Genomic DNA, 23,366 nt, shown 5'->3' on the forward strand with positions numbered 1-23,366 from the left:
CCGACGCTGTGAAGCTTATCGTACCATACAATTGATTAGCTCATTGCTCAGGTGTTCATATAATTAGAAAACGTAAGGAACCCCGCCATACCTTTGCAACAGAAGCACAGGGAGATCATCGTTGCACGATAACTGGGCCACAACTTCTTGCAGGTGTCCCGAACACCTGCACTCCGGTTCGGATAAGATTAGTCGCCGCATCAAGGTGATTTGCACCATCGACAGATGTACCGTGGTATAAAAACATGCGTACCCGATCCTCGGACAGTCAAGTACAGGGACACCAGCGTGCAGACCGTTCGAGTCTCGTGTGTGAAGACAGCACCAAGAGCAGCGCAAAGCAAGACAACAGTCAACAGCTCATCGCCTGAATGATGTATCGTTACGCCGTTCTGCTAGTGGCCCTCGTTGCCAGCGGTAGCCTTACAGAGGCACTGCAGACTCGTGCCTGTACCAACCAACGCCCGCAACCGGCCAGCGTGGAGATCACCGGATGTGCACAGATGCCCTGCGAGCTGATTCGTGGTAGCGATGTTGCCATGCGTCTAGAGTGGGAAGCACGTAAGTAAAGCGGGAGAGTGTTGTCTTGTCCGTGAAAGCCAGTCTATAATTTCTTTATTTGGTTCCAAAATTTTCACAGCATTTGCCGCTCAAACGCTGCAGCATCGTGTGGTAGCTACCGCTCTAGGCATCACTGCACCCTACGAGCTGCCCCCGGACCGTGCCAACGCTTGCAACTGGCTGGACGGTTCGGCTTGCCCGATCAGCCAGGGTGAAGACATCGTCAGCACACTGAGCATGCCGGTACTGCCAATCTACCCGCTGGTCAGCCTAGTCATTGAAGTCAGCATTCTGGATGAGCAGGCGCGTACACAAACGTGCTTTGCTATCGATGCTCGTGTGGTCGTTGCTTGAGGAGAACATCGTGATATTTAATTGGTTAAACTACACTTTAAAGTTATAGAATATATTTATAACGATTCAAAACTGGTGTTAATTTATTTGATGTTAGCATTCAAGTTCGTTTACACTTGGCACTACTCACCCGTGTTGATCAATTGAATTCAATTCATTCCAGTAGTGCCGTGAAAGGTGTACATTAAATTATTCTACTCCTCCAATTCAACCGTATGTTCTAAAGGTAAAGTATCGTATAATGGATAATGTTCTACTGAGAATGATGGTAACCACTTCAAAGTTATGTCTGTTGTAGTTTGTATGTCATTAGAAATAGATATTCAAATGCATTCGATTGAACCAGATATCGAAGTAGATAAACATCTTAACAGTTGGTATAAAATGCTTCATTTGTGCTTTAATAACAACTTTGAATTTAAAAATGGACTTTAAATTCGAAAAAACGGTTTCATAATTGTTGATGTTAGTGCAATTATTATTGATCTGACCTATAAAAACGAATAACAAATTTTGCACATGCATTGCACGCAATACTAAAACTGTAATGAGAGTAGATTTCCTTTGATAAAAAATGACAATGTTGATTATCTTACTTATCTGAAAATTTCTACATTCTTTGTTGGAATCCCAATTCCAACCCAATGGAATCAAATATTCAAACATCAAACAACCCTGAAATGGGACCCGTTACCATATTTAAATGCGACCGTTATGTGAACCAGCAATGGAACCGTTATATACGCTAGCGCCATCTAAATGTCAATATGCTAACACATCTTTGTGAGGGTGTATGCTGCTTGTTTCGATTTGGTAAAATAAATGTACGTGTGAGTTATTACAATTTGGAAGAAAGTTCATTGAAGGTGAACATTATATCCTGTAGTTGCAGGACAGCTATAAAGGTATAGTGAAAGTTTTCTGTGATAGTAATGATACAGTATTTAATTATTTGCTCATTATGCTGGTATTACTGTACCCGCCCAATGCATTGAATTATTTATGGAAAGTTTACAATGCACTAAGCTGTGCCACTTACTATCCAAGAATTATTCACTTATGGGCATCTCAGTAAGGAGCTGGTGAACAAAGCTGTTTGGGTAAAATAGTAACTGAGATTCAATTTTGCCATTTGTACTTATCATATCTAAATCCTAATACGAACGAATAACTGCTCCTTATCAGCGATATTATTTTCTTATCAATAGCGCAAAATAAATAGCTGACGTTTAGAGATAACTATTCCAGCATTGTGAAAATAGGCGTAGTTTTCACTAGGTGCTTATAATCTCTCTTTATTATCACAGCAGGCCACGGGAAGAAAATCAGTTCATTCGACCAAAAACGCGCCTAGGAACTTAAGACTTGTACGACCTGAGAATCTCCCGGCAACCGCATGGTATCAGTAACGTAACGAAGTTAGTATTATCACCAGATCGCCCCATTGCTGGCTGCAAGATTCGTCAGCAAGCACTTGAACCCCGGACGCACGACGGTCGTGCGCTAAGAAGAAGTCCACATTCATCCGCTCATCCGTCATGAGAGCAAGTAAGCGCATAGCAGAAAAAAGAAGAAGAATAAGCAGCTGTCGATTTGGCAAATCCAACCCCGATTATTGCAATTTGGCACCTCAAGTGGACCACCTGTTCACCAGGTATCGCGCCAGCTTATCGTCTACAGCAGTTAGTTATCATGGGATTCACTTCCATAAAATAAAGGGGGAAAAGGGGTAGGAAAAAAAAAGTTTTGCCCCGGAGCACACCTATCAGACGATGTACGTACGTTAGAGTGCGTTGGTACATAGTGACCATTTACAGCTTCTTGTAGCCCTATTGTGAGCAGATTTGAGGTACGTATATAAAATGGGACCCAAAATTTGGATAGCTTGTCAAACGTGGAAGCTCAACAGCGGTAGCAGCACTGAAGCAAGTTCCAAATCCGGCACAATACAAACACTCACAACAAGCAACCATGTTCCGAGCACTTCTCCTGATTGCCCTTGTGCCGGCTGTAGTGTACGGTAACGTTGGCCGTGCCTGTACCAACGGACGCCCGCAGGCCACCAATGTGAACATCCTGGGCTGCACTGCTCCGCCCTGTGATCTGGTGCGTGGACAGGATGTGATCGCTTACATCGATTTCACTACCGGTAAGTTGTGAGGAAGCCTTTTCCGTCGTGGCTTTAGTGCTGATAGTGCTCCCGTTGTACTGTAGATCGTGCCGTTACCAGCATGACCACTGTGCCGACTGCGACGGCTCTTGGCATCACCGCTCCCTACCCGCTGCCGGCTGAGTTTGCCGACACCTGCGCCTGGCTCGAGGGCTCCAGCTGCCCGCTGAGCGCCAACGAGGACGTCACCTACCGTCTCACCATCCCAGTGCTCCCGATCTACCCGCTGGTTAGTCTGAGCATCGAGATCGATATTGTGGACCAGAACCAGGACTCTGTGTCTTGCTTCGTTGTTGATGCCCGTGTTGTTCCCGCTAACTAATAGAAATAAAAGCAAATCCTGATATTCTCAAGTGTCAAATGTTTCTTTTCGTTACTCTTGATTCAACTCCAATGAAAAGTGTAAAGGCCGGGCTACATTGATCGTACTCTCTGGTGTAATTTTAATTTTCACTAGCGCACCTGGCGGCGGCTGACCGAAGCATTTTTCCAAACAATTTGGAGCCGCTTTAGAAAATATGTAGTTTTTCGATGTTTTTAACCTAATTTGGACAAGAAAAGTTTTGTAAAAGGTAGATGCACATGTCCTATAAGCATTGCATCCATTTTCATGGCAAAAAACGATGGAAAAACAACTTAAATTTGAGATCCGGCACGACCATTCCCTCGACCACCAAAAAAAGCTTCCACCAGCCGCCGCCAGATGCGCTAGTGAAAATCGAAATTACACTTGGGAGTACGATCAATGTAGCCCGGCCTTAAGAACGTGTTCTGCGGCTTAGACTACTTTCGCTTCCAGCTGGAAACAGGTAGCAACTGTATTATCTTGATCAACCAGTTGCAGCTCCACGGTGAGACTCATCGATGGATACACAGCTAGCACTGGTAGACGTAGCTCGTACGTAACATCTTCGTTCTGTGACACTGGGCACACGCCACCGACAAGCCACTGGCAGCCATCTTTTCGATCGTCTGGCAGCTCGAACGGTACCGTCACCCCACCAAAGCTAGCGTGTACTTTCGGCACCAGGGCCGTCAGGTGTCGATCGGCCGTAAAGTCGACGAGAACGGCCGCATCCTGTCCCTTGGGTAGTTCACACGGTGTTGTCCGACATCCGGTCACATCGACCGATACTGGTAGCGGTCCTTGCTTACCTGTGTAAAATAAAAAATGGTAAATCAAATGATAACAGTGAGGCGTTGCAATTATCGCACTATCGCTTAAGACTTACACTGATGTACAGTAACTACATCAGCAAACACAATGCTGGAAAAGCTGACGGAAAGCAACACTGCCACTAGGAGCTGCATCTTGCGTAGGAATGTGAAAGTACGGAATGGTGAGAAGATACACTGGCGCACTTGCTTAAATAATGGAAGAAAGCTATTCAATCAAGCTTAATCCTACAAGCATGTGTTACACGGCTCGAGAGGATTGACTAGTTACATCTCGATAGGCATGGATTAGTTACCGTCCTGTTCGGTGAACATCTGGTTGCTTCAAGTGGAATGAAAGATAGTGTGGGGACAATGCACCCATTGTTTAGGGGGTTTGGTATAAGGGATAATCAGTTTGTTTGTGTTTTCTAATAAAAGGTGTTTAATTAAGTATTTCACAGTAATATTTGTACAATAAGTGTAAGCAACTTTTAAGAATGTGCACATTTTGGGAGTTTTTCTGAACTTCTACTTAATCGAATTTCACTAGAATTGTGGCGTAGAATAATTGTTTCATGGCGGGTTATTAAATAAGCGAAAAGCGAATAGGCTCAAGTACACAACATTGAGAATGATATATTGCTACCTACCGTACCTGTTACCTTTAGTATGTACTGTACTGTACATCGACTCGATGCGTGATTGGACTACTGTCCACTAGGGAGCGCTAGTAGGTAATGTTAAGGGTGTAGATAGGAAACCCCGAACCATTTGTAGTGTACGAATGAAAAATTAACTAAAAACCAATAAAAATATTGGAGAATGGAATGATAAAAGACTCGTTGAATATTAATACGTTTTATACTGTTTGTATTGTTCTTCTTCTTCTTTCGGCTCAACAACCGTTGTCGGTCAAGGCCTGCCTGTACCACTTGAGGGGTTGGCTTTCAGTGATTTGTGGATTATCCACCCATAGTCAGTCAGGCCTACGTATGGCGGCACGGTCGATTTGGGGCTTGAACCTGTGATGGGAATGTTGTTAAGTCGTACAAGTTAATGACTGTACCACGAGACCGGCTAACTGTTTGTATTACGAACTTTTATTTTAAACTTAAAATAATATTTCAGTTTGTTTCGTTTGCCTTGTTGTCGATACATAAGGAGTTATTATCTGGTCTGAGGACAGCACATAGTAATATACTTCTTTCTTTAGGCAAACCAGTATTTAAAAAATAAGGAAAAACTACATCTTTATTGACCCCTAACAGCATTACAATCTCAAACGTTTTCTAATCTCATTGATGCAGCTCCAGAACGAACGGCTACGGTTTGGCTAGCCGATTGGTATGATCACCAATCCACTCACTCGATACAAACTGGTAGCTGATAGCAAAGCAGCACATCGCCCCACTTATTTCTCAACTCCCAGCGAAGCTTGCCATTAATCTGTGGACAGATGGATAGAGAAATAAACACGGAATGGTTAGCGTGAGTACACACGGTGCAAAACAACCCATTTATTCCTCCCCGGAGACAAAAGCCGGTAAGCTCCGTCGTCCACTCCAAAGCTTACCGGTGGAAGATCCGCATTAACGTAGATATCTGCGGAGAACAGAAGTCCTTGCGTACCCTGGAGCGGACACACGCTGCCCTCACAGGTGGTTGGAGTGATAACGGCTTTCGTCTTTACGCTGTTCAGTATAAAGTACGCTTCGTGCTTGAGCACACTGTCTGTAGAGGCGCCTAGCGGTACGCGAGGGTACAGAGAAAAGGGGAGTGTAATAAATTTATTAAAAAGCAATCCGATTTACACTACTGTCAATATTTGGTGCTGTATGGTATTAATCGATTGTTCTGCTTCGTTATGGCACACGGGTAAAGCGCCACTTGAGACGTTTGGTAATAAGGACATTGCCGATGGGGTTGCACAGAGACGGATGATATCGATTGGACAGAATTGGTGGCGGTGGGCAAGATTTGAACGCTTTGTTGTACCATCAAGTATGTATGTGTGAGTGTTTGTTGTGATCTCAGTGTTCGAACACCACCATGACGAGGCATACTTACCGTTGGCGCTGAATTCAGCCTTCACCTTAACGTTTGTGCCACGATGCATCGTACAGGGCGCCGTTGCACAACTTGACAAATTAATTGATATTACATCGTACTTGGTGCCTGTGGGAAAAAGAGAAATTAGACAGCGGTTCATTTAGTGTTTTGTGGTATTGTTTCTAGAATGCCTAATATTCCGAATAATTGCAGTACTACATGTTGTACGTCAAATGTTGACTAGGACCCGTGTACTTTGTACCTTGTCGGCGATACGAACAACAGAGACGAAGAACTCAAGTTATCAGTTCTATTAATGAACCATCAATCACGGGCTTTTGCGTGCAGGGCAGGGATGTCCAACATTGCAGTCATCCCGTAAAGCAATAGTGCAATCAAACATTCGCTCAAATTTAGCAATCAAACACTCATAATAATGATGTTGTAGTTTTGTAATTGTAGCTATTACAAAAATATTCAAAAATTAAGCGGAAGTGCATAGCAACGGACAACACCTAATAAATAGCAGATGGTTGTCATTAATCAGAGCTTTATCTCACAAGTATTGATTCCATGTCGAGGAATCTTAAGAGCGTAACGCGGTAATCCCAGCTAAGAAATACCTTACAAGAATCATCGGAAAAACACTTCATGTTACCGGCACTAGCAGCAGCTAACGTGTTACGGGCACTTATCAAGCGTGGAACGGCGGTTCCAAAAACAGCATGCAATCAATCTTTGGACGTGACATTTTGTATTTACAGATACGAATATCCAGGAAATGCGGTCACCGAATTAAAACTGTTGTGTTGAAGGTACATCATTGGCGTATTCCAGCTTCTACTTACCACAATCCTCAAAGATGAGACTAGAGCTGACGAATGAGTTTCGATGGAATTTCCACCAACGATCCCACCACCGTATGATGCCACCATCCACCAACGTGCTCGAGAGGAACATCAGGCACAGCACAGCGAACGAACACCCAGTCCATTTCATTTTCAAACAATAACTGTTTTCTTGCTTGCGATGCGTCGTAATGCAGTAAAAACAAACTACACAAGGATGTATTGGGCGCGAGACGAGACAGACGACGCAGAGCTACCGTTTGGTTTGTTACCGCGAATGCGACTGATGCTACACAACTCGTACAACCACTCCAGCCTATTGTGGAAAGCAAACGTGTTCAAAGCGGGGGGTGTATTCTTTCGATCCACCCAGAACCACCAGCGAGATAAGGATCGATTTAACCCGTCAACGCATTGCCCACCCGCCGATTGTTTTCAATCACGATTACACTCGACTCCATTTCATTCAAACGTTGGCGATTCTTTACGTTTGGCTTTGCGTGAGTCGTAGACACTTAGGTTCGGGGACAGGCACGCACATCGCACCCGGCCACATCGGTTTTTTTGTGTATGAAAAACATGCAACTTCCGGACGGTAGTTTCCGGTTTGATACGGGTCACCGTACGGGTACATAAGGCGAGCTTTCGCTGTATTGCTCCCCAAGCAGGTCCGATCCGCGTCGGAACTGGGATATAGGTGAGGATGGACTTTTGGAGGTTTGCTTACATATCACTTGCCTGCATCACGTTGGGACATGAAGCTGCAGCAAACATGGTAAGTGACAGTGATGGAATTTCACTCTGTACCAAGCGTAACTAGCGTACCAATTAACCCTTTTCACATTCGCAGAACTTTGACGTTCATATCGACAAACTGGAACGGGTCGGGGACACGGGAGAGTACTTCACGTACAACTACAGCTACGAGAAGATCTCGGAGATGAAGTTCAACATGGGTGCGCAAGTCCAGCAGCTGAAGGAGCTGGATGATAGCTACACGGTAAAGGCGTTGGTAGCCCGGGCCGATCTGGCAGATGGCAGCGAGTTTGAGGTGATGATGGACCTCCAGAAGCCACTGTGCGAGTGGATGCGTACCATCTACAAGACGTACTTTTACGAGGAGCTGGCAAAGGTGAGCAACTTCCCCCATTACGACACGTGTCCGCTGCCCGTGGCCAATTACGTCATGGAGAACTACGTGCTGGACACCGAACCGTACAGTGAGATGATGTCCGAGGGCCGATGGAAGATGGAGATGATGCTGATGAAGGGCGATAGCGTGTGTTCCGGCATTTCGGTATTGAACACGGTCAAGCCGAAGGAGTAGTGAATGGAATGCTTTCCGATCTTTGATTCGTTAATTTACGTATTGTAGTACAGTGGATATGCTTGGGGATTTTAGTATTATATTATCGCATTCATTATCCATATTAAAGATTTAATCGATTGTAGTACAACAAAAAGGTCGAATGTGTGTATGGGAAAAGAAAATGGATGAATTTAAGAAGAAATGTCATGTTTTAGAATGAAATCTCATGGACGTTACATTTGTTGAAATGGTTTATTCGAATAAGATTATTTGAGAGTCAAGCACTATCTTTATTCTGGTTCTTTGAGTAGTGAGTACTATTGATATTGACTTTACAAAAAATTCTATCCCTGAAACTACAACCCGGCTATATGTAATCGTAAGCCCAGTTGGGGTTCAGTTATATTTCGCTCTAGAAATTAAAGCATATCGGTTCTAGTCTCTTTGCGGGCAACTTTACACCCGAAGGAGATCGCTAGTTTCCGGTTACCCTATCTGAATTCTGGACTTAATCTCGTTATGTATAGAACTCTAATAGTTGTGATTGATAATCCTGGAGATTGACTGTGATTGATGATGTTGGAGTTAAAGTGTGTTTCTTTATTAAGAGTCTTCACTACACGTCCTCTGCTTGTTTCAGAAATAGAACAAAGCTTATACGTTCAAACATACTCTTTTGTTATCTTCACGTACATTGCACCACGGGCAACGATTTCGCCTGTTTCAATTATCCGCAGCTCGGTCGTAGCACGCCAAAACCCTTCCGGTACGACGATCGGTATGACGGACGAGTCAATGTATGCATCCTTCACCCAGTACTCGCCCTTGGGAAATGGACACAGGCCACCGTCCGGCACGAACGGCAGGTTAGTAAAATTCAGAAACAGATGCTGATAGTCGTGGTAGTGCGTTTTGACAAAGTCACAAAATGGTCTTGATGCAAGCTTCATCGGGTACGCATCGTACTGACTGTTACCTTGGGCACTCCGAGCAAAGCTGACTCCGTACTGGAAAAAAAGGTAAATGTTAAAGAGCTAACAAACTTAAAGAAAACGATATGAGTTCGTCAAGAAATACCTCGTACTTGTCACTTAAATCGATCAGCAGCGCGCCGGTACCGTTCAGTACCGAGAGTGTTCGGTTAAATTTGCGAACGCGCAGCTTCTCCACGTTGAAGATATCCGATCCGTTGATGTGTTCCCACCGATCAAAGTCCACTATCACCTTCATGAGTCCTGCGCTCGGATCGAGTAGATAGAATGCAATCGTAACCGTCACGAACAGTGCAATCGGTGATGCGCCGCGCATGGTTGAGGCCGCTTGAAAGCGATGTAAACACGTTTCATCTATTTTATATCATTATATTCACTACCCAAAGAGAAGACTGCTCGTGTGCATGTTGTCCATGCATGGTATTTTTGTTTTAATTTCCAGCAAGATAATCTTTTGAATGATAAAGTGCAACAAGCGCGTGGCAATTGTAACATTCAACGAGCGGAAGCATTTCAAGAAAAATAAACAACCATGGCCCTTAGGGTTAGAAACTATTAGGTGATGATTTAATTTAAATTTTTTATGCTATCACAGAAAATATCGTTTAATTGTTCAGAATGCTTTATTTCAATACCATGTATTTATTGTTTTCCATAAAAAAAACTCATAATCGGAAATCACCATCGATTTAATAGAAGTAATTAAATCGTAAACATATGATTAACATGTCAGTGAATTTTCTAAGTCCAAATTAAGACTTAAAAAAAACAAACTCTGAGCTAATGGAAATTGTATTCGTTTTGTAGGAAGTTGTGATGTTAGGCGGCGGCGGATCTAACGGTAGGCGGACTAGGCGGTCACCTGTGGCTCCGCCGATACAGGGGCCCGAAGATTGCTAGGCTGTAGTATGCAGTATGTATATAAGAGGACAGAGCACCAGTGACAATGACCCCCGGAAGGAAGGATGTTGGGGCCTCGAGGCTGGCTAATCATTTGCAACGATTCCCAGCAAGACTGTTGTTCCGTACCAAGTTTGCGTTGTATTAAATAATTATAATAATTGAGTCATAAAAGAAGAATCCAACAACGTCCACATATCTTCCCTGCGCATTATCTATTAAATATAGGTGTATAAGTGTGTTAGTGCAATTTTGTGAACTCTATGTAGTCAATGTTGACAACCACACCCTTTAAAACACATCCGGCACGACATCCGGTACGACAGAAGAGTAAACGTAGACATTCTTCCCCCAATAAGTGCCTTTCGTAAACGGACACAACCCCTCGTCTGGCACTCGCGGCATAATAGATCGTTAAATAATACAGCCCAACCGCTCATTTTGAGTATAAAAAATTAGAAAAAATACAACTCCAAACCAAAAAGAAACTTTTATTATCTTTTTGAAGTCAGATAATTGATAATTGTTTACATTAACACTACAATAAATAGCAATACTGATTGGGTAGTATTAGTTTTTGAGTGGTACGCAAGGATGCTGACTACCAACCGGTCATTATATAGCTTGAGTTAGCAGTTAGGCCCTGTCTGAACCTTCTTAGCCACCCTCGAAAGGAAAATGCTCAAATACGTTGACCACACTGTCAGGCAGCGTATCAATCTCACTAGCCCGCGATCATGTGCCACGGCATGGCACCGGACAACCCAGCGTCGGCAATTCAGTAAATTAACAATTTTCACAAGTTTTTTTTTACATATTTATTAGTCTAAATACATGTTTATTTGTTATACCCCATTGTAACGCTTTGAGAAGGATTTCTTAACTTTTTTAATGTATTTACATCAGCTCCTTGCTTAAGCGAACGTACATTGAACCACGGGCCACTAGCTCACCAGTTACCGTATCGACCAGATCAGTTGTGGCTCGCCAAAGCCCCTCCGGCACTACCACCGGAATAACGGACGAGTCGAAGTGAGCATCCTTCGCCCAGTATGTACCCTTCGGAAATGGACACAGTCCTTCCGGCGGTACGAACGGTAGGTTGGTGTACTTTAGAAACAGGTGCTGATACTCGCGATAGTACACGTTGACAAACTCACAGAACGGTTTCGCTGCCAGCTTCATCGGGTACGCATTGAACTGGTTGTTGCCTTGAGCGCTCCGTGCGAAATGCACTCCATACTGTGGGAGAGGTGAAGACGATCGTCATATGTGATTTCTATGTAAAATAGATTAATTCCGCATTGCATTTACCGTATAGCGATCGTCAAGATCGACCAGCAGCACACCGGTACCGTTCATCACGGACAGCGTTCGGTTAAACTTTCGCACACGAAACTTTTCCATGTTGAAGAAGGCTGATCCATTGTTAACTTCCCATCGATCGAAGTCCAGAATGACGCGTATAAGCCCTTCTCCTGGATCGATAAGGATAAGGGTTACGGAAAAGCAGACTAGTAGAAGAATCGAACGCATGATGCAAACTACACGAAAAGTAATGCCCATCCCGAGAAAGGTAGCAGCGATTTTTATTTTAATATGCCGTGCCATGGTGCACTTTGAGCCCGGAAGGCAATGTAGCAATCGGTAGCTTGTAGTTAAAAATAGATAAACATCTCCTAACATCAATCAACATCACAAAATGGTTTAGTAAAAAGTTGAGAGTATAGTTAGTCGATTACAAATGATTAGCAAAAACGACATAAAAACGATAAAAAAGTAGTACCATTTCTAAACGACTTACGCATTTGAATTTTGTATTCGAAAATCGTAATGATGAACATTATGTGACCCAAAACAATGAAAAACTACATCCTAATACCACTCCTTGGTTATTCTAGAGTAGAACGAACCAGTCGCTACCGCCTCTCCCGTCTCCACCAACCGTAGCTCGGGACGAACCCGCCAAAACCCCTCCGGCACGGCTTGCGGTACGACGGACGAGTCAACGTATGCATCCTTCGCCCAGTACGTGCCTTTCGGAAACGGGCACAGGCCCTCCTCCGGTACGGACGGAAGATTGGTGTACTTCAGAAACATATGCTGATACTCGCGGTAGTACGTACTGAGAAACTGGCATATGGGGCGTGACGGTATCTTCATCGGGTACGCATTGAACTGGTTGTTTCCCAGGGCACTGCGGGCAAAGCTAAATCCATACTGTTGGAGGGAAAACTGTTAGTGAATACTTAAAGGGTCAAGAAATCGGAATGCTCGAACCTCAACTACCTCATACTTATCATCCAGATCAATGAGCAGCGTTCCTGTTCCTTTGAGCACAGATACTGTACGGTTGTACTTCCTCATACGAATCGATTCCATGCTGACAATTCCGCCAGCCAATTCCCAACGATCAAAGTCCAGAATTATCTTCAGCATCCCGTTACATGGTTGCACGCTGTAGCAGCAGAATACCAGGTCGCTTAGCAGCGCTACTATAGTTATGGCGTTTTGCATGTTAGGAAAGCACGTGGTAGATGTTTTAGAAAATTTGTTCTGTTTGCACACTTTTTATTAAGGTTTTTATAGATTGAAAACAGGATATTTGACATGATTTATGTCTTCTGATTGTATAGAACAGTCGATGTAGAGGGAAATTGAAATAATGTATTTTTTTTTGTAAAAGTGATGTGTAAGATGTGTGAGTTTATCTAAAATTGGTACAAACATATCACGCATGTGCTGAGCTAATTATAGTTATTCATAGCTTGGTGGTTGAGTTTGAATGATGTCAAATGCTAAGCGCCAAATGTGGTGTTTTAATGTGCTAATTTCGTTGTTTTAGTATATAACACCAATTGTTGATAACTGAAACTTGAACAGCAGCTTATATTTTGTTGTGTTTCAATAGATAAACTAACAATTAGATCTGCGAAAAAAAATAATTAGAATCCACAAATAATAATATGTATAGTGTATATATTTCACAAAATGACAAGATGACATAATTTAACGCAAAATCGCATTTTTTGTTGTTGTCCAAAAACAGCTTTTCGCAAAGCGTAAGTTATCTTACATTTACACATTAAATGCATAGAAAATTGAAAATTTTATTTTTCATACCCTTTTGCACTAATGTGATCTAGATTTTCTTTTTGCAGTTTGTACTTTGAATTGTAATAAACATATGCTTTGCAAAAACCAGACTGGCAACATTGATTTATATAATAAAACTCATTTTGATAAATTAATTTAGGAAATTTCAATTTAGAAAATTAGTAGTGCTCTAAGTCAGCTCCTTGGAGAGTCGAACGAACATGAAGCCACGAGAAACCAACAAACCGTTCTCTGTATCGACCAAATCGATCGTACATCGCCATAGCCCCTCTGGCACTACCAGCGGAATAACAGACGAGTCGATGTGTGCATCCTTCGCCCAGTATGAACCATTCGGAAATGGACACAACCCTTCCGGTGGTACGAACGGTAGGTTGGTGTACTTCAGAAACAGGTGCTGATACTCGCGATAGTATAAGTTGACAAACTCACAGAACGGTTTCGCAGCCAGCTTCATCGGGTACGCCTGGAACTGGTTGTTGCCCTGTGCACTGCGTGCGAAATCTACTCCAAACTAAGCATGAGATAAGGGGAAAACAAGTACAACATTTAGTGTATACTACAATCTAGAAGCAAACCATCCTTCTGCATCTACCGTATAGCGATTATCCAGATCGACCAGCAGCACACCGGTACCGTTCATCACGGATAGCGTTCGGTTAAACTTTCGTACGCGAAACTTTTCCATGTTGAAGAAGTCCGTCCCATTGAACATTTCATAGCGATCAAAGTCGAGAACTACGCGCATTAGACCATCGCCCGGAGCAGCCAGGAAGAGGGCGACGGCAAATGTAACTATCAGGAGAATCGAACACATGGGACTGAGCTGAAGGATGGGATTGAAAATGACTGTTGGAAGAGCACAACGTGCAGAGGTATTAATAGTCTCCTATAAAGATGGCATGTTGTCATTAATTCGTAATGTCATGTTAGAAATGAAATGTGTCCAGGAAGCAGCATGTAATACAAAGTAGATAAAGGTCTCCTACGATGTATGAACAACAATTGTAGTCTGGTAAAACGCAATGGTTTGAGTAGCATGTAAACCTTTTGTGTTGCTTGAATCTAATAGTGGTTTTCAAAAGCTTTTTAAAAATTATTCTCATATTTAGTGGCTCAAAGTTGTTTGGATAATTTAGTTTATAACCATTTTAACGACAAATGCTTGAAAATGCATCAACGTTACTGTTGTGATCTTATCCATTCTTCCTATTCATTTCGTTAATCATGCCCGATGTGGTTATGATTTCGTTGGTTATGATTTGATGCTCTGATACTTCTAGTTAGCGTTATTGATATCTATTTATTTTCCCTTTTCAAAAAATATCTTCCTTAGAAACCTTAAACAATACCTCTATACTTAAGAGCGGATGCTCTGCCTGCTTCTTTAAAATCAACAGATCAAACCTCCACAGCCCTGGTTGAAAGTAGTTATTGATTAGCTTCGAGTCCAGAACCTTATTTCTAATATAGTACTGCTGGGCTGGCATCGGGCATGTACCCACATCCGGTAAGTTCGTCACGTTACGGTAGAACTCCCGATAGTCTCGGTAGGTTGTGTTGAGAAAGGTGCAAACGTGCTGCTGCGGTAGACGGAATGGCGATCGTATAAACTGATTGTTTCCCAGCGTGCTGTACGAAAGCGACACGCTGAACTGAAAGTGCCAATAAATAGTTCCAGTTGTTAAAAACCTGCATTCAAAGCTTAAGGTATATTCAGCTAGAAATACTACTCACAGCGTAGTCGTCATCCATGTCACGGTACAGCTCGAACGTTCCGTCGAACACGGTCAGCGTGCGGTTGTACTTTCGTATGCGTAGGTTTGCCGCATCGATCAGATCGGTTCCATTGTTCTGCTGGAATCGTTCGTACATTACATGAACTGGTGCGGTGTGTAGTTCGCCGATCGCCAGTGTTAGGAACAAAAGGGCAAACAGATTGTCGGTAGGCACCGTGACGCACAATGAATGGAACATGTTGTCTCTGCAAGCAGGTCTCACTGCAACTGTTTCCAACCTGTCGTTGGTTGTCCGTATTGTATGCGATTTGGATCGTAGATCGAACGCACGAAACCATTTCATAATGAGCATGCATGTTGATAATCTAATATTGTAATGCTGTAATCATATTCTGAACTTGTATATTACATAAAAAAACTTTCAATGTCATCACATGAGTGGATTAAAAAAATACTTTTCCTTTTTGTAAAAATTAATCACCCTTTACTGCGTGCGTTTTCGTCTTCGTCATAATCCAACAGCTCACGCTAACCTATACACCTATCACTCGGAAAGCTACCCCAAAAGATCGGGCCAGCAGCATGCTATTCACTGACGCTTGCGCGTTACTCCGAGCCCGCAGCCCGCAGCTCACACAATCTTAGCCGGCACCTCGAAGCAGGTGATCGATCGGCCACTCTTCGTCTGCAGCTCCCAGTGGATGGTCATGCTCGGGATCTTCGGGTAGATTTCGAGCACATCGAAGCTACGCTTGTACACCACCGGCACGCCGGCCTTCAGCGGGCACTCGAGTTTGGTTTCGCCGTCCTCCGCGAACAGATACGGACAGGCGGACGTACCGTCGACACCGACGAACGGCAACGGTAGGCCAACGATCTTCGCGAACACGGTCGTACTAAGGCTCTTTACATCTTCCGCTGCGCAAGCGAGTAGGGTAAGGAAAAGCACAATACCCGATTAGTAACGCTGGACGCGCTGGTCGCGCACCGCACCGTGCGTCAGTACTTACTCGGCGTAAACTTCTGGTTGATGCTGACGGTCGTGCGGCGCTTCAATCGGCAGGGCCCTTTCTCGCAGTTGCTAATGTCGACGGTGTTCTGCTCGATCGGCACCAGGCTACGGGTGGCTGCAATGAAATCAATGGAAAGGGAAAACCAAATGTCAATTCCCGCGCACCCGACGCACCACGATAGACTGCAACGGGCGGTCAAGTGACGAAACGCTTACCTCCGCACGATTCCACCACGGTAGCGTGCGCGAAACCGTTCAGGCTGCACACCACGGCAAAGGTGGCGACGACAACGAGGGTAGGGAATGACTTCATGTTGGGTGGTGGAGTATAGGATGCAACTCTCGGTAGCCACTAGGATCGTGGGATAAAATCTGCGGGAAGTGGGAAAAAATCAATACAAATTGAGTTTAACTTCTCAACTCAGCACAGGTGCATAAGTCCGGGAAGCATCATTTTCCGCAGGCCGACATGTAGGCTGTATATTGTGCAATTTAGCTATTTAATTTCCCAACGTAACACACTCATTGGTGGCTGTAAACCATTACAGTAACAAGCTACTAAAGGGCATCCAGGCGAGTGAGAGGTATATCGATAATTAGAGCTGTACGGGCGCTGTACGGACCCGGTTCCAAGTTCGATGTTCGATGGTAGATGCTTAGAAATCAGCTCACTATCACACACACACATACAGATATCGGTACTTTTCCGTTCGAGCCGATAACATGCCAAACAGGTTAGTGCACGGTCAATAATGCAAAAAGGCACCCAGCAGGGTGTAGCAGCTTTACGATACACCGCGAGATGAACGATCAAGATGCACGAAGCAATTAAATCGCTGAAGCAGCAAACCGTTAATATACAAACGTATGAATTATGTATCTTCTTTCCTAGAACCCTTGTTGAGTGAAGGTACAATTCAAAGGGCGATCACAATAAGGATATTCTGTCTATGTAACTCTAGGATGCAATTTCGATCTTTGTGTGACAATTGGTTTTTGATTTGATTGAGCGTTTTAAGCTAATTTAGTAAGTTGCATTTAGCTACTTTAATAATTAATTTATTCGAACGCAGCAAAACAGTTGCTGATGGTTTGGAAAGGTCTTGAAGAGTCTTACGGTCTAGCTTCCCACGAACAACTACCTCGTCCATGTTGTGCGAATAAACAATAAGCATACAAGCGTCGTTTGACCTACACCGCTTGCTCTCTTCTTTCTTCCCGCCCTCTACCAGCACAAATCATCCCTACACCGGGCCAAAGTGGCCTTGGGTACCCCAAAAAAAGATGATATAATAACGCAACGGAACGGCAGCAGTAGCAGCAGCACGCTAACTCGTCACTCGTCATCCCAAACAATCGCTTGTATGCGGCGAGGTGGCTGCAGTGGCGGCTAGGTGAAGGGCGCACAATTTCGCTGTCATCAGCGTAACATTCAGCACCATCAAGCACCAACCCCAAACGCACTTGTGAACACTTACGTTACGGCTTGTTGGTGGAGCTTTTTTTTGCGTTTCTATTCTTCGCTTTTTGCACAATTTCACTTTCACACGCGATGCGATTTGGCTGATGCGGTAGAAGAAAAAAAAACGGGCGAGAAGCTCTCCGAAATTCGCGGGACGAAGCACCAAAATTCAGGACTCTCCTCACCGGTAGACTGTACGACTGCGAATGATCGTTCTGGCGGTGTGAAAAGCGCGTTTTAAATTTATAACGATCGCCGCCCGACGATCCGACACGCACATAAAGGCACGACGCCCGTTGGAAGGGTTGGCGAAGAGGCGACCCCCTGCAGTGGCAGTGTGTTGTCGATCAGCACGAAAGGGTGTGCGTGTTTGTGTGTGTGTGTGTGTGCAGAGAAGGGAAGAGAGGAGATGATAGGAGGGAAGGTCGTCCTAAGCTTTGCTGCGTGCTGTGTCCCGCCTGTACGTGAGCGGAACGTTGATGGTGGATTATTCTTCCCAATTCTGACCGACCGACACGATCAACTTCCGTACGGGCGCTTGGGGAGGGCTATGCAATCAGACACAGACTGGTGCATAATTCAAAGAAACGCCACAGGAGTAGGAGAAGCATGATCGCACCAGCGAATGCATACCATGATCGATCGTCCCTGTCCCTGTCCCGTGGATGCTGAGGGTTATTGTTTCCATTGTGAGGTTGACTGCTTTCGGTGTTCAAATGGTTAATCCTCCGGTATATGGGACGTGTTACGGGCAAGAAGTTACGTCTTCTAAATTAAAGCCATCGAAACACCCTAAGCAATCGATAAGACGGTAAAGAATGTTTTTTTAGCCTCCAAAATCCTTGACAGCTCAGCACTGCCGGCCACAGGTTGTTGCCCGGGTTTATCTCACCGAAGCAAACGGACCGATGTGCATAATGAGGCAACTCACATGCTCTGTCTGTGACTTGATTATTCCATTCCGAGCGTAAACAACGGCCATAGCATTGCTGCGCGACGGCACCGTCTTAAGAAGCGCAATTTTTGGACGATAAAAAAACATACACCAACATATCCAACCTTGAGCTAGCTCGCGGATAAATAAATAATGAACGGGCGGCAATGGGGACGGGCCGATTCTTGCTCAAAAAGCTTTTACCTCACGCACCACGGCTTGGCAAATTCAACCGACCGAATCACAGCACTTGTTGCCGGATGCGTTGCCCTCGCTGGTCAGGCAATTGGTGAGCGCAAATAAAATATGGAAAGTCAAACAAATGCCTCGACTTGGACACTTCCTGTCCAGGCAGTGATACAAGCTAAGGTCTAACAGGTGAAACAGTTTCGTCAAGCAAGAAGACAGTTGTTAGAAACTATGTTCCTTGTCTTGCTCGTGCTCTTTGTGCGCTGAATGATCGGCGAACAAGTTTCACACGTGAGCATACCGTGAGATCACCTCCCACCTTTGCTGACTGGTCATTACAGGGGCGGCCAAAGGGCACGGATAATTATCTTAGGTTTGTTGCGCATTCGATCATCTGAGTGCGTAGATCGCCTTTTGCAAATGTATATGCAACGAACGGAAAACAATTCTAAAATCGCTAGGAAGTACTCTGCAGACAAGTCCAGAAGTCCAGAAGTCGCACACAAATACACACAAACACTACGTGAAGAGAATAGTTAGCCAACTTCCAGTCTCATTTTACCGTAATGGTGCTCATTAGTATGGATCGTGTACAGCGCGAACGTCCAGTGAACTTGAGACGTATTAACACTTCCCCGTTAAATCAATTCCGAATGGCACGCTGCATACGCCCGTCCATCCACTGGGTAGTGTAGTAGAGTGGAACACTTTCTTTGCCACGGCAAGATGGAAATGAAATGCTCGATCCAACACACCCCCCAAAAACAGCCCACTGCAGCAAAATTGTACACTTACGCTCGACGCAGAACACGATGAAGTCGCACGACGAAACCTTGCACTCGACGACGCTGTCCGATGGCTACTGAAGGCTTCCGAGGTTCGGGCTCGAAAACTCTAGACGCTTAGTAGCTTGTGGCCGGTTCGGTTGGTACGGTCGGTTCGGTTTTTCCCCACTCCTCCCACAGACGAGAAAGCCTTGCGTCAAATGTTTACATCCACCGTGCCCTGCTCACCTTTCCCTTCCCCTCGTAGAAACTGACCGGGCTAACCGGACCCGGAGTTCCTTGTTTGGTATGTCGGGTCGGGGCCACACACTCTCTCTCTCCCGGTCGCTGACCGTTCTCGTATCTCGCTATCGGCCCCTTGTACGTATGCGGGCAGACGCTCAAGGTAAGCGACTCACCGATTTGCGTAGAAAACGCACTCCAAACGCTACGAAACTAGCAACTAGTGTTTGCGCACCAGCATAAGGCAGTGCTGGTGTGCGCATCTTCTATTTGCGTCCGGAAATGAACTAGCGGTGTTACACCTCCAAGCTGGAATGTTTCTCGGCTTCCTTCTTCTGGTGCGTTTGGCGGTCAGATGTAGCTCTGATGCAATAAAAAAAAAGGTGTTAACGTTTTGCCTGGTCATCTGTAGCTGCTGCTTCTACTAGCAGTCAATGCGTGAAGGAGTCGGGTCTTTCCGGCATACGCGACCTTCGATTCGATGCATCTGCACTCGGAAGAGTGAACATAATCGCTTGTAGTGTCTCTCATGTACTAGATGTTACTTTGTTTAGTAGCTAACAAGGCGGCAAAATGTTCGTAAATGGTTTACGGCAGCTAAGAAAGTTGAGTATTGAGAATGTGTTCTGTGTGATAATTAATTTGTTTTAACAGGTTCAAAGTTTCAACACACATTTTGTTGCTTTGTGAAGTGTTTCGTTATGCATCGCAAATTGGCACAGTGTCAATATGAAGAAATATGCTTCAACCACTTGCTCTGTTCAAGAACAGGGGTAGAACAGAATTAATAATTTTAAGTAATTTAATGACATTACTTTTCCGATCTTATTTTCTAATGCTTTTTTAGCTAGTTTTTAGTATTCATGTGTACGTTATTAGATAAAAATAAATCAAAACTCTTATTATACTCATTTGAACAAATAAACTTGCCTCAAATTAGTTTATTGTTTTGAAATTTCAAAATAAAAACTATTTTCCAACATTAGAAAACAATTGAGAACAAATTTAATTAAAAATATTTGTAGAAATCTCTTTAGAAAGAAATCTTTTTTAAAATACATATGCACATATTTGGAAACCGTTATTTTGAATCAGTTTGAATTCACCGAGATGTCTTCGACAGCAGTCAGCCCTTTGGAAACGTTCGTGAGCTGCGTTTATGAGCTGGCGAGTTGAGTGCTCGAATGAAATTGTTGTTATTTCTCCCAAGGTGTCTACAATTTGCTGCGAGTATTGAATTTTCCCTGTTTTTATTAGCATGGTGCAACAATTTTGCAAAAAATGAATATTTTTAAATTTTAAATTAAATTTTACTCCACCATTAAAACCAAAGTGTATGAATATCAGGTGGTCTCGTCCCATACAAATTGACAACTAATTTCGAAATAAAAAAAATCTCCTTTTGACAGAATGGGTGAAGTGAATTTCCATAGGAACCGTTCGCTTTGTTCTTAGCAACACATACGTAGTACACATTGGTGTCCTCATCGACGGCATTATTTTGATCCAAAAATGGATTTTAATTAGTTCAGATTTGGTTTAGCTTACAGTAACATATATTTTGAGTGCTTTTTAAGGTATTTCAGTGCAAATAACGAAGATTCTAAGATTGTTTGTGTGTAAGGCAAGTCGTCAGAAAGCTTGTTTGGGGAAATGTTTTCACCCATGCTGTCAAAAAGTGACGTTCAACTTTTGCTATAAAAAACAGGCTATGAGACCACCTGATATTCATACACTTTGATTAAAACTTAAGCTGACAGCAATTTGCGAGAAATATAAAAAGAAAAACTCACTTGCCACAATATTTGTCACGCAGCTACCAGCGCACACCCATGCTCTATTCACCTTCGGCCCAGTGTCGGACATGACAGCACCTTTCCTTCGCACAGTTTGGTCGCTCGTGTTGTTAGATTTTTAAGTCGTCTGGGTCTGGTCGGGGAAAACAGGTGAAAATCCAACTGGCGATCGAAAAGCGAAAGTGCGTACCGTAACAAGGAAAAGCGAAACACCTCACCAGTGCAGACACGGGGCAGCGGGCCTTCCCAGTTCCCTCCGTCCGTTCGTCCGTTCGGTACCATTGAACGGGTGCGGGGCACCATCGTCTCCCCTTTTCCATTCTGTGTGTGTGTGTGCGCGCGCGCTCGATAGCGCGTGTGTGTGTGTGTGTTTGTTCTCGGTAGCGCGTGCCCGTGTGTGTCGGTGGGTGTTTTCCCAGTGCTTGAACGCGTGAAGGACATCATCTGAGCCGTTCGTGGGGGGCTTAAAACACAAGGGCGCCCGTGTCCTTTTGCATCGAAACTCGTTGGTGCAGCCAGCCAGCCAGCCAGCGGAGAGAAGGTGAGCAACAAACGAGAGGCGAGCGAGGTACCGAATCTTCTCGTGTGCGTGCGTGTGTCAGTCGCTAACGCAAAGGGCGGGTCAGAGAGAGGGAGCCCAGGGCAAGACGTGCCGAGCGATTGGCGTCAAGAAGCATGGCGCGGTCAATGGATGAAGAGGTAAGTGGTTGCTTTTTTTAACTGTCCCTTTGCCGTGAGCTGTACGGAGTGTCCATCTTTCCTGTCGGAAGTACAATCGGAGAGAGCCTTACTATACACGGTGGAGCCTTCGCGGGATGGTAAGAAAAGTACGATGGAGACTCGCTCCTCAATCCGCGTTCCACGATTAGAACTGCGTTGCGGGACGAGAGATGACGGGCAGACAACAGAGCGCAAATCTTGTTGACCTTCCCCTGTGGCCTACTGTGCCTACGAGGGGGCCCGCAGTTGATTGGTTGCAGAGGTGCCGTGGAGGGTTGTACGGATGAGCTGGGTAAGCGAAAGAAGAAGGTAGAAGGTCAGGACAGGACAGCCATCCCGCACCATGGCACCCCATGACGGACTAACATACACGACACTGCAGTGTCGTCGTCGTCGGGTTATGTGACTCTTCTCTCTGCGCAGCATCGCACAGGCATGCTATGATTATTTCCAACCGCCTGTCCGTTACTAATGTTGGTATGAAGCAGCGAACAAAAAAAACACACACACTCATACACTGTACCACTGTATGCAAGGCGCCCTCTAATTGACGGAGGTGTTAACAAAAAAGTTGCTTACCATCGCGATACGTGCGGGGTTACGGTGTCTCGATTAGAAAACTTGATCCGCGCCGACCGCACGGGGCCCACACCCAGCGCAAGAGAGAGAGGCTACGCCCATGTCCGCGACACGCGCTTCATGTGCTTTTGTCAGCGAGCGCGCGCGCGTGTGTGTGTGTGTGCGCGAACGGTGTCGTTAGAGCACGAATACATAATGTTTTCTAACGTCGCGTGGTGTACCGGGTTAAGGGAAACACAACCCGCTCTATGGCGTGGAGGGCGATCGCGCCCTGCCATTGCCGCTACCGATTCCCGGACTCAAACTGTTCGGGGCCTGTTCGCGCACATATTGAGCAAACATATTAGGTGACACACCCGAACGCTGGGCATATCAGCAAAGGGGTCGCCTGCCGTCTGCTGACCGTTAATGAATCGGGTGGCGGCGGCGGCGACGGCGGCGGCCGGGCTGTCCAATTAGCCGCCGCATTA

General features: G+C 44.7%; 11 protein-coding genes across 19 annotated transcripts in view; 3 read left to right on the forward strand and 8 right to left on the reverse strand.

Annotated features, from left to right (window-relative positions):
• Positions 1–185: 185 nt before the first annotated feature.
• Positions 186–3,446, forward strand: LOC120897760. Its single transcript, XM_040302842.1, has 4 exons — positions 186–561; positions 641–912; positions 2,800–3,064; positions 3,130–3,446. The coding sequence occupies exons 1-4, from the start codon at positions 372–374 to the stop codon at positions 3,405–3,407; spliced, it is 1,005 nt and encodes a 334-aa protein (XP_040158776.1). The 5' UTR covers positions 186–371; the 3' UTR covers positions 3,408–3,446.
• On the reverse strand, positions 3,430–4,431 carry LOC120896606 (NPC intracellular cholesterol transporter 2-like). Its single transcript, XM_040300850.1, has 3 exons — positions 4,318–4,431; positions 3,848–4,240; positions 3,430–3,491 (listed from the first exon to the last, which is right to left on the reverse strand). Exons 1-2 carry the CDS (start codon positions 4,394–4,396, stop codon positions 3,864–3,866), a joined length of 456 nt encoding a protein of 151 aa, XP_040156784.1. The 5' UTR covers positions 4,397–4,431; the 3' UTR covers positions 3,430–3,491; positions 3,848–3,863.
• Positions 4,432–5,467: 1,036 nt separating this feature from the next.
• On the reverse strand, positions 5,468–7,446 carry LOC120896605 (NPC intracellular cholesterol transporter 2). Its single transcript, XM_040300849.1, has 4 exons — positions 7,141–7,446; positions 6,311–6,418; positions 5,817–5,986; positions 5,468–5,689 (listed from the first exon to the last, which is right to left on the reverse strand). Exons 1-4 carry the CDS (start codon positions 7,289–7,291, stop codon positions 5,606–5,608), a joined length of 513 nt encoding a protein of 170 aa, XP_040156783.1. The 5' UTR covers positions 7,292–7,446; the 3' UTR covers positions 5,468–5,605.
• Positions 7,447–7,783: 337 nt separating this feature from the next.
• On the forward strand, positions 7,784–8,603 carry LOC120896604. The gene is made up of 2 exons (XM_040300847.1): positions 7,784–7,915; positions 7,991–8,603. The coding sequence occupies exons 1-2, from the start codon at positions 7,844–7,846 to the stop codon at positions 8,465–8,467; spliced, it is 549 nt and encodes a 182-aa protein (XP_040156781.1). The 5' UTR covers positions 7,784–7,843; the 3' UTR covers positions 8,468–8,603.
• Positions 8,604–9,039: 436 nt separating this feature from the next.
• Positions 9,040–9,764, reverse strand: LOC120896603. The gene is made up of 2 exons (XM_040300846.1): positions 9,527–9,764; positions 9,040–9,456 (listed from the first exon to the last, which is right to left on the reverse strand). Exons 1-2 carry the CDS (start codon positions 9,755–9,757, stop codon positions 9,112–9,114), a joined length of 576 nt encoding a protein of 191 aa, XP_040156780.1. The 5' UTR covers positions 9,758–9,764; the 3' UTR covers positions 9,040–9,111.
• A 1,433-nt stretch (positions 9,765–11,197) lies between these two features.
• Positions 11,198–11,891, reverse strand: LOC120895233. The gene is made up of 2 exons (XM_040298385.1): positions 11,656–11,891; positions 11,198–11,583 (listed from the first exon to the last, which is right to left on the reverse strand). Exons 1-2 carry the CDS (start codon positions 11,875–11,877, stop codon positions 11,239–11,241), a joined length of 567 nt encoding a protein of 188 aa, XP_040154319.1. The 5' UTR covers positions 11,878–11,891; the 3' UTR covers positions 11,198–11,238.
• A 198-nt stretch (positions 11,892–12,089) lies between these two features.
• Positions 12,090–13,089, reverse strand: LOC120895772. 2 transcript variants are annotated; one of them, XM_040299375.1, is made up of 2 exons: positions 12,631–13,089; positions 12,090–12,561 (listed from the first exon to the last, which is right to left on the reverse strand). In XM_040299375.1, the coding sequence occupies exons 1-2, from the start codon at positions 12,856–12,858 to the stop codon at positions 12,217–12,219; spliced, it is 573 nt and encodes a 190-aa protein (XP_040155309.1). In that variant the 5' UTR covers positions 12,859–13,089; the 3' UTR covers positions 12,090–12,216. The 2 variants fall into 2 exon arrangements, with proteins under 2 accessions (XP_040155309.1, XP_040155308.1); XM_040299374.1 differs by having other exon boundaries at positions 12,622–13,089.
• A 267-nt stretch (positions 13,090–13,356) lies between these two features.
• On the reverse strand, positions 13,357–14,398 carry LOC120896017. Its single transcript, XM_040299805.1, has 2 exons — positions 14,054–14,398; positions 13,357–13,972 (listed from the first exon to the last, which is right to left on the reverse strand). The coding sequence occupies exons 1-2, from the start codon at positions 14,273–14,275 to the stop codon at positions 13,628–13,630; spliced, it is 567 nt and encodes a 188-aa protein (XP_040155739.1). The 5' UTR covers positions 14,276–14,398; the 3' UTR covers positions 13,357–13,627.
• Positions 14,399–14,686: 288 nt separating this feature from the next.
• On the reverse strand, positions 14,687–15,577 carry LOC120896016. Its single transcript, XM_040299804.1, has 2 exons — positions 15,196–15,577; positions 14,687–15,113 (listed from the first exon to the last, which is right to left on the reverse strand). Exons 1-2 carry the CDS (start codon positions 15,547–15,549, stop codon positions 14,775–14,777), a joined length of 693 nt encoding a protein of 230 aa, XP_040155738.1. The 5' UTR covers positions 15,550–15,577; the 3' UTR covers positions 14,687–14,774.
• A 75-nt stretch (positions 15,578–15,652) lies between these two features.
• Positions 15,653–19,721, reverse strand: LOC120896018 (NPC intracellular cholesterol transporter 2 homolog a). Of its 3 annotated transcripts, none has more exons than XM_040299806.1 (4): positions 19,590–19,721; positions 16,426–16,581; positions 16,208–16,324; positions 15,653–16,115 (listed from the first exon to the last, which is right to left on the reverse strand). In XM_040299806.1, exons 2-4 carry the CDS (start codon positions 16,520–16,522, stop codon positions 15,829–15,831), a joined length of 501 nt encoding a protein of 166 aa, XP_040155740.1. In that variant the 5' UTR covers positions 16,523–16,581; positions 19,590–19,721; the 3' UTR covers positions 15,653–15,828. The 3 variants fall into 3 exon arrangements, with proteins under 3 accessions (XP_040155740.1, XP_040155742.1, XP_040155741.1); XM_040299808.1 differs by lacking the exon at positions 19,590–19,721 and adding an exon at positions 17,693–17,898; XM_040299807.1 differs by lacking the exon at positions 19,590–19,721 and adding an exon at positions 17,688–17,898.
• Positions 19,722–21,680: 1,959 nt separating this feature from the next.
• Positions 21,681–23,366, forward strand: part of LOC120897925 (sodium/potassium-transporting ATPase subunit alpha) — a 67,409-nt gene continuing 65,723 nt past the window's right edge. For 3 of the 6 annotated variants that reach the window (XR_005738599.1, XM_040303141.1, XM_040303140.1), the window contains exon 1: positions 22,157–22,296. Coding sequence is in view for 4 of the 6 variants with exons in the window: in XM_040303141.1 (XP_040159075.1) it covers positions 22,273–22,296 (24 nt within the window). In the remaining 2 variants the exon portion in view is untranslated. The other 3 variants (XM_040303143.1, XM_040303142.1, XM_040303149.1) reach the window with 2 other exon arrangements.

Source organism: Anopheles arabiensis, chromosome 2 (assembly GCF_016920715.1).
Source record: "Anopheles arabiensis isolate DONGOLA chromosome 2, AaraD3, whole genome shotgun sequence".
Taxonomy (NCBI): Eukaryota; Metazoa; Arthropoda; class Insecta; order Diptera; family Culicidae; genus Anopheles; species Anopheles arabiensis.